At 42.2% G+C, this 12,107-nt stretch overlaps 1 protein-coding gene across 4 annotated transcripts in view; it reads left to right on the plus strand.

Annotated features, from left to right (window-relative positions):
* plxna1b (plexin A1b) overlaps positions 1-11,379 on the plus strand; it is a 159,827-nt gene extending 148,448 nt beyond the window's left edge. For 2 of the 4 annotated variants that reach the window (XM_028405120.1, XM_028405121.1), the window contains exons 24-32: positions 2,796-2,942; positions 3,202-3,361; positions 3,737-3,840; positions 3,969-4,077; positions 5,163-5,353; positions 7,073-7,242; positions 7,421-7,633; positions 7,720-7,870; positions 7,954-11,379. In XM_028405120.1, the coding sequence (XP_028260921.1) occupies positions 2,796-2,942; positions 3,202-3,361; positions 3,737-3,840; positions 3,969-4,077; positions 5,163-5,353; positions 7,073-7,242; positions 7,421-7,633; positions 7,720-7,870; positions 7,954-8,049 (1,341 nt within the window). In that variant the 3' untranslated portion in view covers positions 8,050-11,379. The remainder of the gene's footprint in view (positions 1-2,795; positions 2,943-3,201; positions 3,362-3,736; positions 3,841-3,968; positions 4,078-5,162; positions 5,354-7,072; positions 7,243-7,420; positions 7,634-7,719; positions 7,871-7,953) is intronic. The other 2 variants (XM_028405122.1, XM_028405123.1) reach the window with 1 other exon arrangement.
* Positions 11,380-12,107: the final 728 nt, after the last annotated feature.

The raw sequence follows: 12,107 nt of genomic DNA on the forward strand, positions 1-12,107 counted from the left end.
CAACAAACCAGCCAAGCCCCCAGGAGTCTCAGTTAGCATCTGTGCCTGTGAGTGTGTGTCAGCATGGATGTACATGCATGTGTGTCTTGGCTGAGAGTAGACACTCAGAAATGGGTTCAGTAATAGCAAGAGCAAGTTACTAGAGAAACCTGTGGGGATTTTTTTTTCTTTTTTAGCAGCAGCATTTCTGAACTTTAGTCGAGACAAACAACAGAGAAAGAACAAAAAGCTTAAAGAATGTAGAGAAAATGGTTGAAGGAGAAAGGGGCGGGCAGGAATGATTGTGGAGGGTTGAAGATGGTTTAAAAAAAAGTGAACAAAGAGGAAGCAAGAGTGGAGGAAATGAATACTGAAGGAAAGACTTGCTGTAGCTAGCAGCGAGGTTACCAGCCCAGCTTTCATCCAAGCTCTGCAATTCAGCACCCATCCCTCTCCTGAGTTTTAGGGGTCACATAAAAGAAAGGCCTGGAACAATTTCAAGGTTCACCCAGGTGTGAATAGAGATGGGTAAAGGTCAAGTAGTTCTTCAAAAGGGACTAGCGAGAAGGAGCTTTTACCTTCCAAAGGTAACATGAGTAAGAAAGAAAATCCTTTCATTCATTACCCTATTCTAATAGTTCACTTGTCCTCTGCACTAGCTTGTTGGGAGTGGGGTCACATTGTTACTCCATGTCTCAACAAGACGTCCTGCTTATTGGTTTTGGTACCATTTCAGACTGCTGTGTGGAAATGCCATTGTAGCTAAATGAATAAAAGACATGAATTGTAGCGGTAACGCAGGGATCTCAAAGTAGCGGCCCGCGGGCAATTTGCGGCCCGTGAGCCGATATTTTGTGGCCCCCCACTTGACATCAAAGTTTAGTGTTAGTGCGGCCCGCACATTTTTCTCACACGCACTTATTTACTGAGGCTTGTCCTGTGCATTTTATTTTTATTATTAATTGCCCTGTATTTTTTTTGAGGAGTGGCAGCCTCGGCGTGTCGTTTCTGTCTCTGCATGCTCGCGCATTTCTCCGCTGCAGAGGAGTTCCGCCCCCTGACACACACACACAGGCGTGCACACACAGGTGTGCGCACACACATGTGAGCGTACTGCACCAGAGGAATGAGAGCACGCATTGAAAACTGTGTCAAGCGACGCGCTGTCTGTTGGAAAGTTCTCAGCAGCCTGGCCACGTTGACCAGTTGTACTTTTTTGGAATATTTGAAACCCTTTTTTTAATGCAGCCTTAATGCGGCCCAGCCTCACCCAGACTCTACCCCCAGCGGCCCCCCAGTAAGTTGACTTTGAGACCCCTGCGGTAACAGTATTATTCACACATCTGCTTGTACACGCAGGCTTCCTGTGTGTATGAAAACTCTACAGGTCCAACACTTTGAATGAAAATGACCTGGATATCATTAATGATGTCAACAAATGTTCTCTGAGGCAAAATACAAATGTACACCCTCTAAGAGAAGTATGCAAGGTCATAATTGGACAGGATAGGACAGACAGCTAAAGGCTGCACCAACATGCTTTGCAGCAGGTGCGATAATATTACAACATTTCCACAAAAACTTAATAAAATGTCAAAAGTGACAAAAAATCATTGATTTATGCATCATATGCCATGATAACATCTAGAAGGTCAAACATTTTTTAACAATTTTCTTCTAAATTTGGGTCTCTGGGGGCAGAGAGGAGGCAGAAGGGCTGGGATGCAGCACAGAGCTGGTTTGTATTCTGCTAGACAGAGGGCGTCTGCCGGTGTGCTGTGTTTTCACCATAGGAGGCAGACAGTGCTGGATTATCCCACTGAGTTTCATCTGACAGCTCACCGAGATGACTGACTGGTGTTGATGCATGAACAAGCCCAGCTGAATGGCAGAGGCCAAGATTTGTAGTATATATCTTTGCATCAAGGCACAAAGCAGCATGGTGATGCTTTAAAGGACAGTTAGAAGGTGTGAAGCGTTATGAGTCCAAGAACAAATGTAAATATATTGAAGTGATGTAAGTGAATTGCTGTCTATTGTTTGTTACAGCAAGTTATGTTGGTAATGAAAAGCCAGTATGAAACCAGCCATTCAGCCTTTTTAACTTCCAACCTTTATAATTCAGCAACGTGTTGTTTGACCCCAGGCCAGAGACTGCATGTCTGCAAATAAAAGTCAGGGGAAATCTTCTAGAAATCAAAATAGTTTCCACTGAGAAAAAGATGCCAAGCTAAGGATAAAGTTAATCTTTTCTTTTCTTTAGCATGATTGTACAAACCAGCAAAGTGATCGTCCTCTGGTTTAAATGTCTTCTTGACATAGAAATGAACTTGTATCACTGATTTCAGTGATAATGATTTCATTTTTTCATTTTATTCAGTAAATAGGAAAATAGTAAAATTGGCAAACATTGTGGAAAACGATGTAACCTGAATAACCTTTTAAAAAACAAACCAAGAAGTTGCAGAAGCCGGCAGTGCTCTGCTGGCAGCAGAACAACTGAATAAAAAGAGAGGTGAAACAGAGAGAGTGAGGGAAAGAGAGGCAGGGGGCCCAACATCCCAGCGCTTGTTGCCTGGTTGACACGTCTCACACACCAAAGTGCTTCTCCAAGCGTTTTTCACCCCTCAGTCGTTAACCTTCTATTAACTCCTCCATCAATTGCCAGTCATTCACACTCACACTTTCTCTGATTTCTCTTGTTCACACACACAAAAACAGACTTTTAAGGAAGAGACACAAGAGAGAATCAGTTCTTTGCCTTTAAACAACTCCTTTCCTCTATCCTCTCCCTGCCTTCCATCCTTGTTTTTTAGGAATGTGCTGGTGAGCCTCTCTTCATGCTGTACTGCGCCATGAAGCAGCAAATGGAAAAGGGCCCAATAGATGCAATCACAGGAGAAGCCCGCTACTCCCTCAGCGAGGATAAACTCATCAGACAGCAAATTGACTACAAGACTTTGGTCAGTACACATACTAGTTGACACAGACAGTTGGGTAATATGTTTGGCACTGGGATGGGATGTTAAACAAATCAAGACATATAATAGTAATAAATAGCTACATGTGTGTTGTTCAACTTGCCTGCATTGATCTTGAGTTGCTGTATGACGTGTTTCTTTACAGGTCAGAAATCACCAAAGGGTCATGCTCAATAGTTATTGCTTCCAGTCCTTGCTGACTTCTCAGTCTAAATGTGACCTGTGCCCTCTGCCTTTGTAGACACTGCACTGTGTGAACCCAGAAAATGAAAATGCTCCAGAGGTGACAGTGAAGAGCCTGAACTGTGACACAGTTACGCAGGTGAAAGAGAAGCTGCTGGATGCTGTGTATAAGGGGACACCATACTCCCAGAGGCCAAAGGCCTCAGATATGGACCTGGGTAAGGAGTGGTACCACACACACACACACACACCAAGGAAGCACACAAGCCACAGGTGCACTACCATGGGGGGTTAAGAGGGAATTGGTTTCAAGAGCTCTGTGAAGCAGAAGGGGGCAATTTACACAGGAGAGGTGATTTCATTGCAAAACATTTGAGTGAAGTGCCAGAAGTCTTTAAAATGATGTACTCATTCTAAATATAATCCAGTCTGAACAACAACTGAACGTTGGTGTCTGTAGGTCACTGCAACCAGACATATAGACGAGGGAGGTTATAGCACAAATAATGCTCTGCGAAATGCAATCCATGTCTTTATTTTGCTCTTTGTAAACCTACATACCTGCGGTCTGTCTCTTTCTGTGCACCTGATAGAATGGCGGCAGGGCAGGATGGCTCGCATCATCCTTCAGGATGAGGATGTCACCACAAAGATCGACAACGACTGGAAGAGACTTAACACCCTGGCTCACTACCAGGTACCCAGCTACTTGAATGCATCATTAGTCCTATAATGCTTTGTTAGAACAACAGTGACTCCTCTGACTGCATATTTTGTGTAATATTTTGCATAAAGTGATGTCTGATCATGAACATCCTGTTCCAGGTGACAGATGGCTCAGTGATCGCCCTGGTTCCTAAACAGAACTCAGCCTACAACATCTCCAACTCCTCCACGTTCACCAAGTCCCTCAGCAGATACGGTACGAGAGAAGGTGTGTGTGCGTGTTATGTATGTACTTGTGTCTGTATGTGTGTGGTCATTTTCATAGTATGTTCAAGCCAAGAAAAATGTGGATGGCTTTGAATTTTTTATTAGGATTGTAACAGGAATAACACATCATTTATGAGAACTGAGATTTCCTCACTTTATTATGAGACTATTTGCATCCCATGACTTCAGCAACAAAAACACAACATTCAACCAAACAACCTACTACAACACATGTGGCTGTTGTGCATCAGTTTAATGGCTGCCTAGTCTTCACAGGAAGGAGGCTACAACAGCCTGGTGTATTCTGAAGGATCCCTCACAGTCAACATGTGTTTTAACCAGTGTCTGGTTAGAACACATGCAGTCAAACAGGTCTTTAAAAAGGTCATGTTTAGGACAGCATAGCCATGAGGTCCGATGGAGCTGTCACAAAACATTTCAGTATGACGACCCCTGGCGTCCTGAGGGTTGTATGTGGGGCTGCTTGTCTGTATTGCAGGTGGCCGATTTGAGTGATTTGGAGCAACCTGTAACGCAGGATGTTGAGGTTATATAGCTGAGGGGTATACTAACGTCTCTCTCTGTTCCTCTCAGGCCCCTTCAGTCCAGGTAGTGTTTTGTTTAATCCTCACTCCTTCATGCTTCCTATTCCCTAACTGTGCAATTGAGCTTTGCCACTGTGCTACTGTCAAACGCCACGCAATCACACTTACTCTGAACTTTCCTGGTCCACATTCTCTCCTGACGTTTTGAACCTCTCAATCCTTTCCTGTGTGTGTGACAAGCATTACTCAGTGGCACAAATAGGGGATCACTGTCTAACAAAGAGAGGGGGGTAGCAGAAAAGAGTGACAGACAAATTTATTCTGGAATGAAAGTGAGTAGAGGAAGCTGTCACCTTCAAAAATGCTTTTAACTTCACAGGGAGTTTTTTTAATTCATGTTTGTCTACATGAATTTGTTATCCTTGAATTGGCAACTACTTAAATTGTGATATTAATCGAAGAGTTTAAAATGAACATCTCACTTAGTAGTTAGTTGTGTTCCTTCCACTCACTCCTCCAACATGTCTTTGCCTCTGAACAGAGAGTATGCTGAGGACAGCCAGCAGTCCAGACAGCTTGCGGTCCAGAACACCTATGATCACTCCCGACCTGGAGAGCGGCACTAAACTGTGGCATCTGGTGAAGAACCACGACCACTCAGACCAGAGGGAAGGTGACAGAGGGAGCAAGATGGTCTCTGAGATCTACCTGACCAGACTGCTGGCCACCAAGGTAACAGGAAGCTGTATATTTACAAACCCCCACAGCACTATAGCTCTGCCATGTAGTCCATTTCCAACAGTAGCCCCTGTTGACCTTTGTATGGTGGTGGTCTCAAAGCTCATTAACATTTTTCATAACCTTTTCCACAAAGACACTTATGCACAGTCTTAATTAGGAGGTTGACCTTTGGCTATTGAGTTGTTTGCTTGGTGTTTCTGGCCCTCTGTTGGTGGCCTCAGGGCTTTTAGGTCCTGCAATCATACCTCACCTAAAAAAAAGGTTTTGTGCATCCCAGGGACTATTTGCTATTCAGAGATTTCAACCAGAAGCAGCTTAGAAGTGTTTGTAAAGGTTTAGAAATTTAGATGGATTTTTCTTGTAAATGTCTACACAAAAAAGTTACAGCTCTGCATCTCACTTTTCCTATTATTCATATTTCAATTAAATAAATAGTGAAGATTGAGATTAGTGCAATAATATGAGAATTAAGAGGCCTCTATTGCTAATTATCTTCAAGAAACAAAAATGCTTTGTCACAAAGAGCAATTAAGGACCAACTCAAGGAGGCCCACAAGCAACAATTAAGAGAAAATTTGTTGCTCAAAATAAACACATTTGTTTCACATTTCCTCAAAAATAAGGCTCCCCTGGTCTTCTGCTCCTAGTACTAGATTCATATAATTACCATGATAAGATTTTAATATAATGTCATCAACACCATTATTTTTGAGGCTGGTTAAATATCAGCAGGTCAGGGATACAACCAGGGTGTGATAAAAAAGCTTTATTAGGCTAAAGAAACAGTCACTATAGTTGCTACATTAAAACTAGAAGAAATGGCTTTCATGTGTAAACCCTGAAACTGCTGAATGGAAACATACTGTTCATCCTCACATCAGCAAACATCTACACAAATGTACCGTCTCTCTCTACAGCCTAGCGACAGTGTCAGGCTCCTGCTCTCATTTGCAAGTACTAAGTACATCCACACCCTGGTACTTCCTCTCCCCTGATGTTTCACTCATTAGCTCTGGATTTTCATTGTTTGAGCTCCAGGTAGGAAAGTGTGAGGTTAGCTGCACCAGTGCTGCCTCTATGTGGGAAATGATTAACATGCAAGCCAGAGGAAGACAATGGGGGAACTGCAGTTTGTTCTTATTTATTACAGCCCCCACAGCTTTGTGTGTTTAGGAAGCTGATTTGTGGATGTGTGAATGAAAACAAAAAAACTGCAGCTTCAACTTCTGGCTGTTTTAAATAAGGTTTTTAAAAGGTGGCCTGGATGCTTGGAAATGGAAAAGAAGGCTCTGAATGCTTGTGGGAAATATCAATTCATTTCAACTTCAGAGGACTTTGTGCGGATTCTGAATCTCCAGAGTTGTGTGATGTGGTTAAAAACGTTGCAGAACAGCCTTAGGCTGAACTCTCATTGGGTTTCATCCTAAATACTGTAAAGAACATTGAGCACTGAGCATCATCACAAAATTTCAGAAAGTTGAAGAGCTGAAAGCAAAGCACTGTCACTCTCAACACTCGCTACTACAGCCGGAAGAACATGCAGGCACAATTGCTCAAATGTTCATCAGTGTGGAATGACTTGAGAGACTCGGGTGCACCTCTACACATTAGCCACAGCACATCCAGTATAAGAACACTGCTCCAAACACTGCACAGAGAAATATCCGAGTTTCATCAAACTACTCATAAAGTGTTGATTCTCTGCTTCAGGGTACACTCCAAAAGTTTGTGGATGACTTGTTTGAGACCATCTTCAGCACAGCACACAGAGGCAGCGCTCTGCCACTTGCCATCAAGTACATGTTTGACTTCCTGGATGAGCAGGCAGACAAACACTCCATATCAGACTCTGACGTACGGCACACTTGGAAAAGCAACTGGTGAGTATGTGCATGCTGTGACAAGGTGTTACCAGGAATATTTGGTTTCTGGTTTGTGCCATGTTGAGAATCTTTCTTCAGAGTGAATTGATTCACAGCAGTGATCTTCATAGCTCGTCCAGGGACGCTTATCTCTGCAGCTCCTCCTCTCATCTCTGTTTTCTGTCGATCCTTCCAGTCTTCCGCTGAGGTTCTGGGTGAATGTGATCAAAAACCCACAGTTTGTATTTGACATCCACAAGAACAGCATCACAGACGCCTGCTTGTCTGTGGTAGCTCAGACCTTCATGGACTCGTGTTCAACATCAGAGCACAAACTGGGGAAGGACTCGCCTTCCAACAAGCTGCTGTATGCTAAAGACATCCCCAACTACAAAAACTGGGTAGAAAGGTATGTCAGCATATAGCATTAGATGTTTTTGGTTTGTTTTTGTTTAGGCAAACATTGAGTAATGTTTCGTTTCTGTGCATGTGCAGGTACTACTCTGACATCGCCAGGATGTCAGCCATCAGTGACCAGGACATGAGTGCCTACCTGGCAGAGCAGTCCCGCCTGCACGCTAACCAGTTCAACAGCATGTCGGCCCTACACGAGATCTATTCCTACATCGTCAAGTACAAGGATGAGGTGAGAAATGAAGCCAGCTGCTGTTTTAAATGCAAAAACTGGCATACTTGTAGAATTTTCTGACCTCTCCTATCTAATTTCAGATCTTGTCAGCATTAGAGCGGGATGAGCAGGCAAGGAGACAAAGACTGAGGAGCAAGCTGGAGCAGGTCATCGACACAATGGCCCTGGCCAGCTGAGGACCATCCAGCAACTCCTTCGCCTCACTCCTCCTCACTCCTCCTCTCCATCTGTCTCTCTTCCTCGCTCTTCTCACCCAGACAACAAGCAAAACTCCAACCCCCAACAATACAACAGACAAACTGCAAAAGGACCGAGGCAGTATACTGCAAAATGGGGGGTGGGGGTTCGGCAGAGATGGGCAGGCCTGTGTACGCTTACATGTGAATGTGTGTGTTAGTCTGCACCCCCCGTACCATGTGTGGGCACATGTCTGTGTGAGAGACTGGGACACCGGACATTTTCCACACATGCATACATGGAGAACATGTCAACTGATAGCATTTGATTATTGTGGATGTTGGTGTTTGTGGTTTGCTTGATTTTGATTTCAGGAGTTTTGTCGTGATGACGCAATGGTCAGGAAAGAAACATGGAAAGCTTCGAAAGGAACTCTATATATGGCGTCATCAGTGGAATGGACCAATCTGTGATGAGCCAATGGAGAGAGGATCTATAGGTCATGTGACTCCCGAAAGGTGTCACAGATTTAAAGGATGTTAGATTTTTTTGTATAAATGTAATCAACTGCCCACTCTCTGATCTCTCGCCACTTGTATTACTGCTGAATTTGCACAATTTACAGAAACGTTACAAAGCAAGACTATATAGATATTATATATAAATACAGCTACGTTTTTAAAGAAAGATTAGGAAGAAAACATTTTTGTTGTTTTCTTTTTCATTTTAAACCAACAATAAAAACAAAAGACGTGATTTGATATTTCAAGTACAAAAAAAAGCATAGACAAAAAACAACGAAAAAGAAAAGTCGTACTGTGCCATGTTTTCTTTGAATGTTGTTTAGTGCAAAGACATTTTGTTAGATGGAATGTGCTATCGTATGATTTTTAAATATGCCTAGTGACTGAAAAGAATTGTTTGAGTAATGACCCATCATCAGATCCTTGTAGAACACGGCAGCAAGAAAAGCGACACACAATGTGGTCATTTGTGAGAGTTTGTGGCGTCACGGTGATGACATGAAGTTGCTGTTGCTATTTAATCAGTGCAATGTGTTGGTTTCAGAAAGCCAAATATAAAACTCCCAGGACTGTTGCTTTATTACGGCCATGTCTTCATCTGGCTCCACAGCCGCTTCCTTTTCCTCAAGCAACAGTTCAGTGCATTGTGGTTTGGTGACTGAACAATGAAGTAGCTCCCTGCAATATTCTCATTCGCCCTGATATCAGTGAGCCACCATATCTGACCGCTAGGACTCCACAGGTCATGAGTTTGCTTTAATCTTTCCCTCAAGGTTCCTGACACAGTCCTGCAAAGGGTTGGTGCTTGCAGACTCTCGTCACAGTGAGGTCAGGTTTAACCCCTTGGTTAAGGGGTTAGAGGGGCAACTGAGTGTTTTTCTCCACATCTAACTTATACATTTGAAAGATGGATTCAGCTTTTCATCCATGAGGAGGGTAAAGAAAGATGTTGATTAGTCAGAAGTCTGATTAATCCTCCTCTCCTCCTGCAGCTCTTGTTTCAAATCTAGCCTATTGCCATGTGTGGCTTAAGCTTTTTATATTACCGCTCTCTTAAGAGGATTTCTTTGTTTCTCTTTTTTGAAGTCTTGAAGTCATGATTTTTGACTTTGTGGTGAGAAATATGATTTTTTTTTCTGCTTGCCGAAACCAAACTGTGGTCTGTATAATGTTTTTGTTGATGTTCCATTTGTAAATTGTATACTTTTTCATGATGAACTGTTTGCCATTTTTTGTAATCAGGTTTTGTTTTTTGTTGTTTTTTTGTTTGTTTTTAGTCTTTTTTTATTTTCCACATGTAAATTGTACATTTTACGGTACACAGAAGACAAAGATTCTCTTCAGCCTATCTGAAGTTGAAGTACTTGACCGAACTCAAGATTTAGTTTTTCTCCTGAGCTCAAGGATCAAGCTGAAATTGTTGAATCAGATGAGCATCTGTGTCGTTGTGATGAAAATGTGACTTGCTGCTTTAACTCTTCTACCTACTTTTTCTATCATTACGGCTGTCATTTATTGCTGATCATAAATGCTGTTGCTGTCCGACATACCGCTCACATGTCTGCAATAGGACGTGACCTCTACATCTACATTCATATGAGCCTACTTCAACTGGATACTGGTTGGGACTTGATGTACCTGCCAAATCCCAGACTTAGGGGCCACTCATGCTAGGAAAGAAATTTCTCCCTTTCAGCTCCTCGTGTTGGCTCCTGTTAGGAATGATGAACCCCCACCAAAAATATGCTTAGTCCTCTATACAGACAGTTTAAATGTGTTTTTGTGTGTTTGTTTCTTCTGACTTTTTGCTGCATTTGTACATTCTGTTCTCACAACACAGATACATGGCGAGAAAATGTATGACCGCTGAGGCTCAGTGGTGCTGTGAACAGCAGTCCTTTGAATGATCTGTATGAGTACAGTGTTCAGCAGGGACAAATCCACTCACTCCCTGCAAACAAAAGCACACAGACGAATACCAACCCAGGCTATAGCACCTAGCTGGTGATCTGTCAGGCTTTTTTTTAAACATTCTCAATCCATTCTCAGGTTCATGCTAGCTTGGTTGATTAAATTGACTGCTGTGAGAGTCAGGCTTGTTTGTCGTTTGCATGGCTACTTGCCTTTTAGGTTGACCTGCTTTGCAAGTCCAGATGTATTTCTGGGGAAGCTTCCCAGCTGCCTTTCTCTGTCCTTCACTTAATAAGACAGGTGACTTGTATTTATTGTCACCGAGGTGGTATAAAGAATGTCCATTGTCTAACAGTGTTTGATGTAATCTAGAACAGCCAGAATTAGCTACTGACACATCACAAGACCAACTCGCTGACTGTACTTTGGCAGTGGTGCTGGGTTTTCTAATGTTTTTCAGTCACATCAGAACAAATCAAATGTCCTGCATTGCCTTCAGTGTGAGTGGATTCAATTCATAGTCGAGTTATTTCTCAGCTCTGTAGTCACATTTTTGCCTTTTCAAACCATTGGTGTATCAAAGTCCTGGTATCACTGTTTCCAGTTATTTTTTTCCTGCTACCTTCAGATTCTGGGGAGTTCAGTTTTTTTTGAGTGCAAGTTACATATGGATCCATGGAAACGTGCAAAGCAAATGAACTTCAGATAGAGTCTGCAAAAGAATTTTAATACTACAATAGCTCTGATACATTTTTAGAGTTTCAGACTTGAAGCGACTGTCACAAGTTTGCAGGTTAACATTCATTATGTAAATATTCTGTTATTTCCTATTTTGCAGATTTACTACTTGTAAATAAACACGCATCAAGGAGAGATTAAACATTTTTTGCTAAATATTTTGCCTGATTTTTTATTTGTATGACTACATGTGTATAGATGGAAAAGGCAATAGCTGATCATGACATCAATGCATCAATACATGACATCAATACATGACATCAATATCTTTATTTGTAAAGGTTATTCTTTTCATCACATTTTCCCTCCAAATGTCTTTTTTGTTGTTTTTTTGTTTTTGTTTTTTTTGTCATGCTCAATTGGATTTAATAGTAACAAAGCCTATATATATACACTCAACAAAAATATAAACGCAACACTTTTGTTTTTGCTCCCATGTTTCATGAGATGGACTTGAAGATCTAAACTTCATTCCAGATACACAATATTACCATTCCTCTCAAACATTGTTCACAAATCTGTCTAAATGTGTGATAGTGAGCACTTCTGCTTTGCTGAGATAATCCATCCCACCTCACAGGTGTGCCACATCAAGATGCTGATCTGACATCATGATTAGTGCACAGGTGTACCTCAAACTGCCCACAACAAAAGGCCACCCTGAAATGTGCAGTTTTGTCTCACAGCAAAATGCCACAGATGCCACAAGCATTGAGGGAGCGTGCAATTGGCATGCTGACAGCAGGAATGTCAACCAGATCTGTTGCTCGTGCATTGAATGTTCATTTCTCCACCATAAGCCGTCTCCAAAGGCATTTCAGAGAATATGGCAGTACATCCAACCGGCCTCACAACCGCAGACCACGAGTAACCACACCAGCCCA

Source organism: Parambassis ranga, chromosome 5 (genome assembly GCF_900634625.1).
Source record: "Parambassis ranga chromosome 5, fParRan2.1, whole genome shotgun sequence".
Lineage (NCBI taxonomy): Eukaryota > Metazoa > Chordata > Actinopteri > Ambassidae > Parambassis > Parambassis ranga.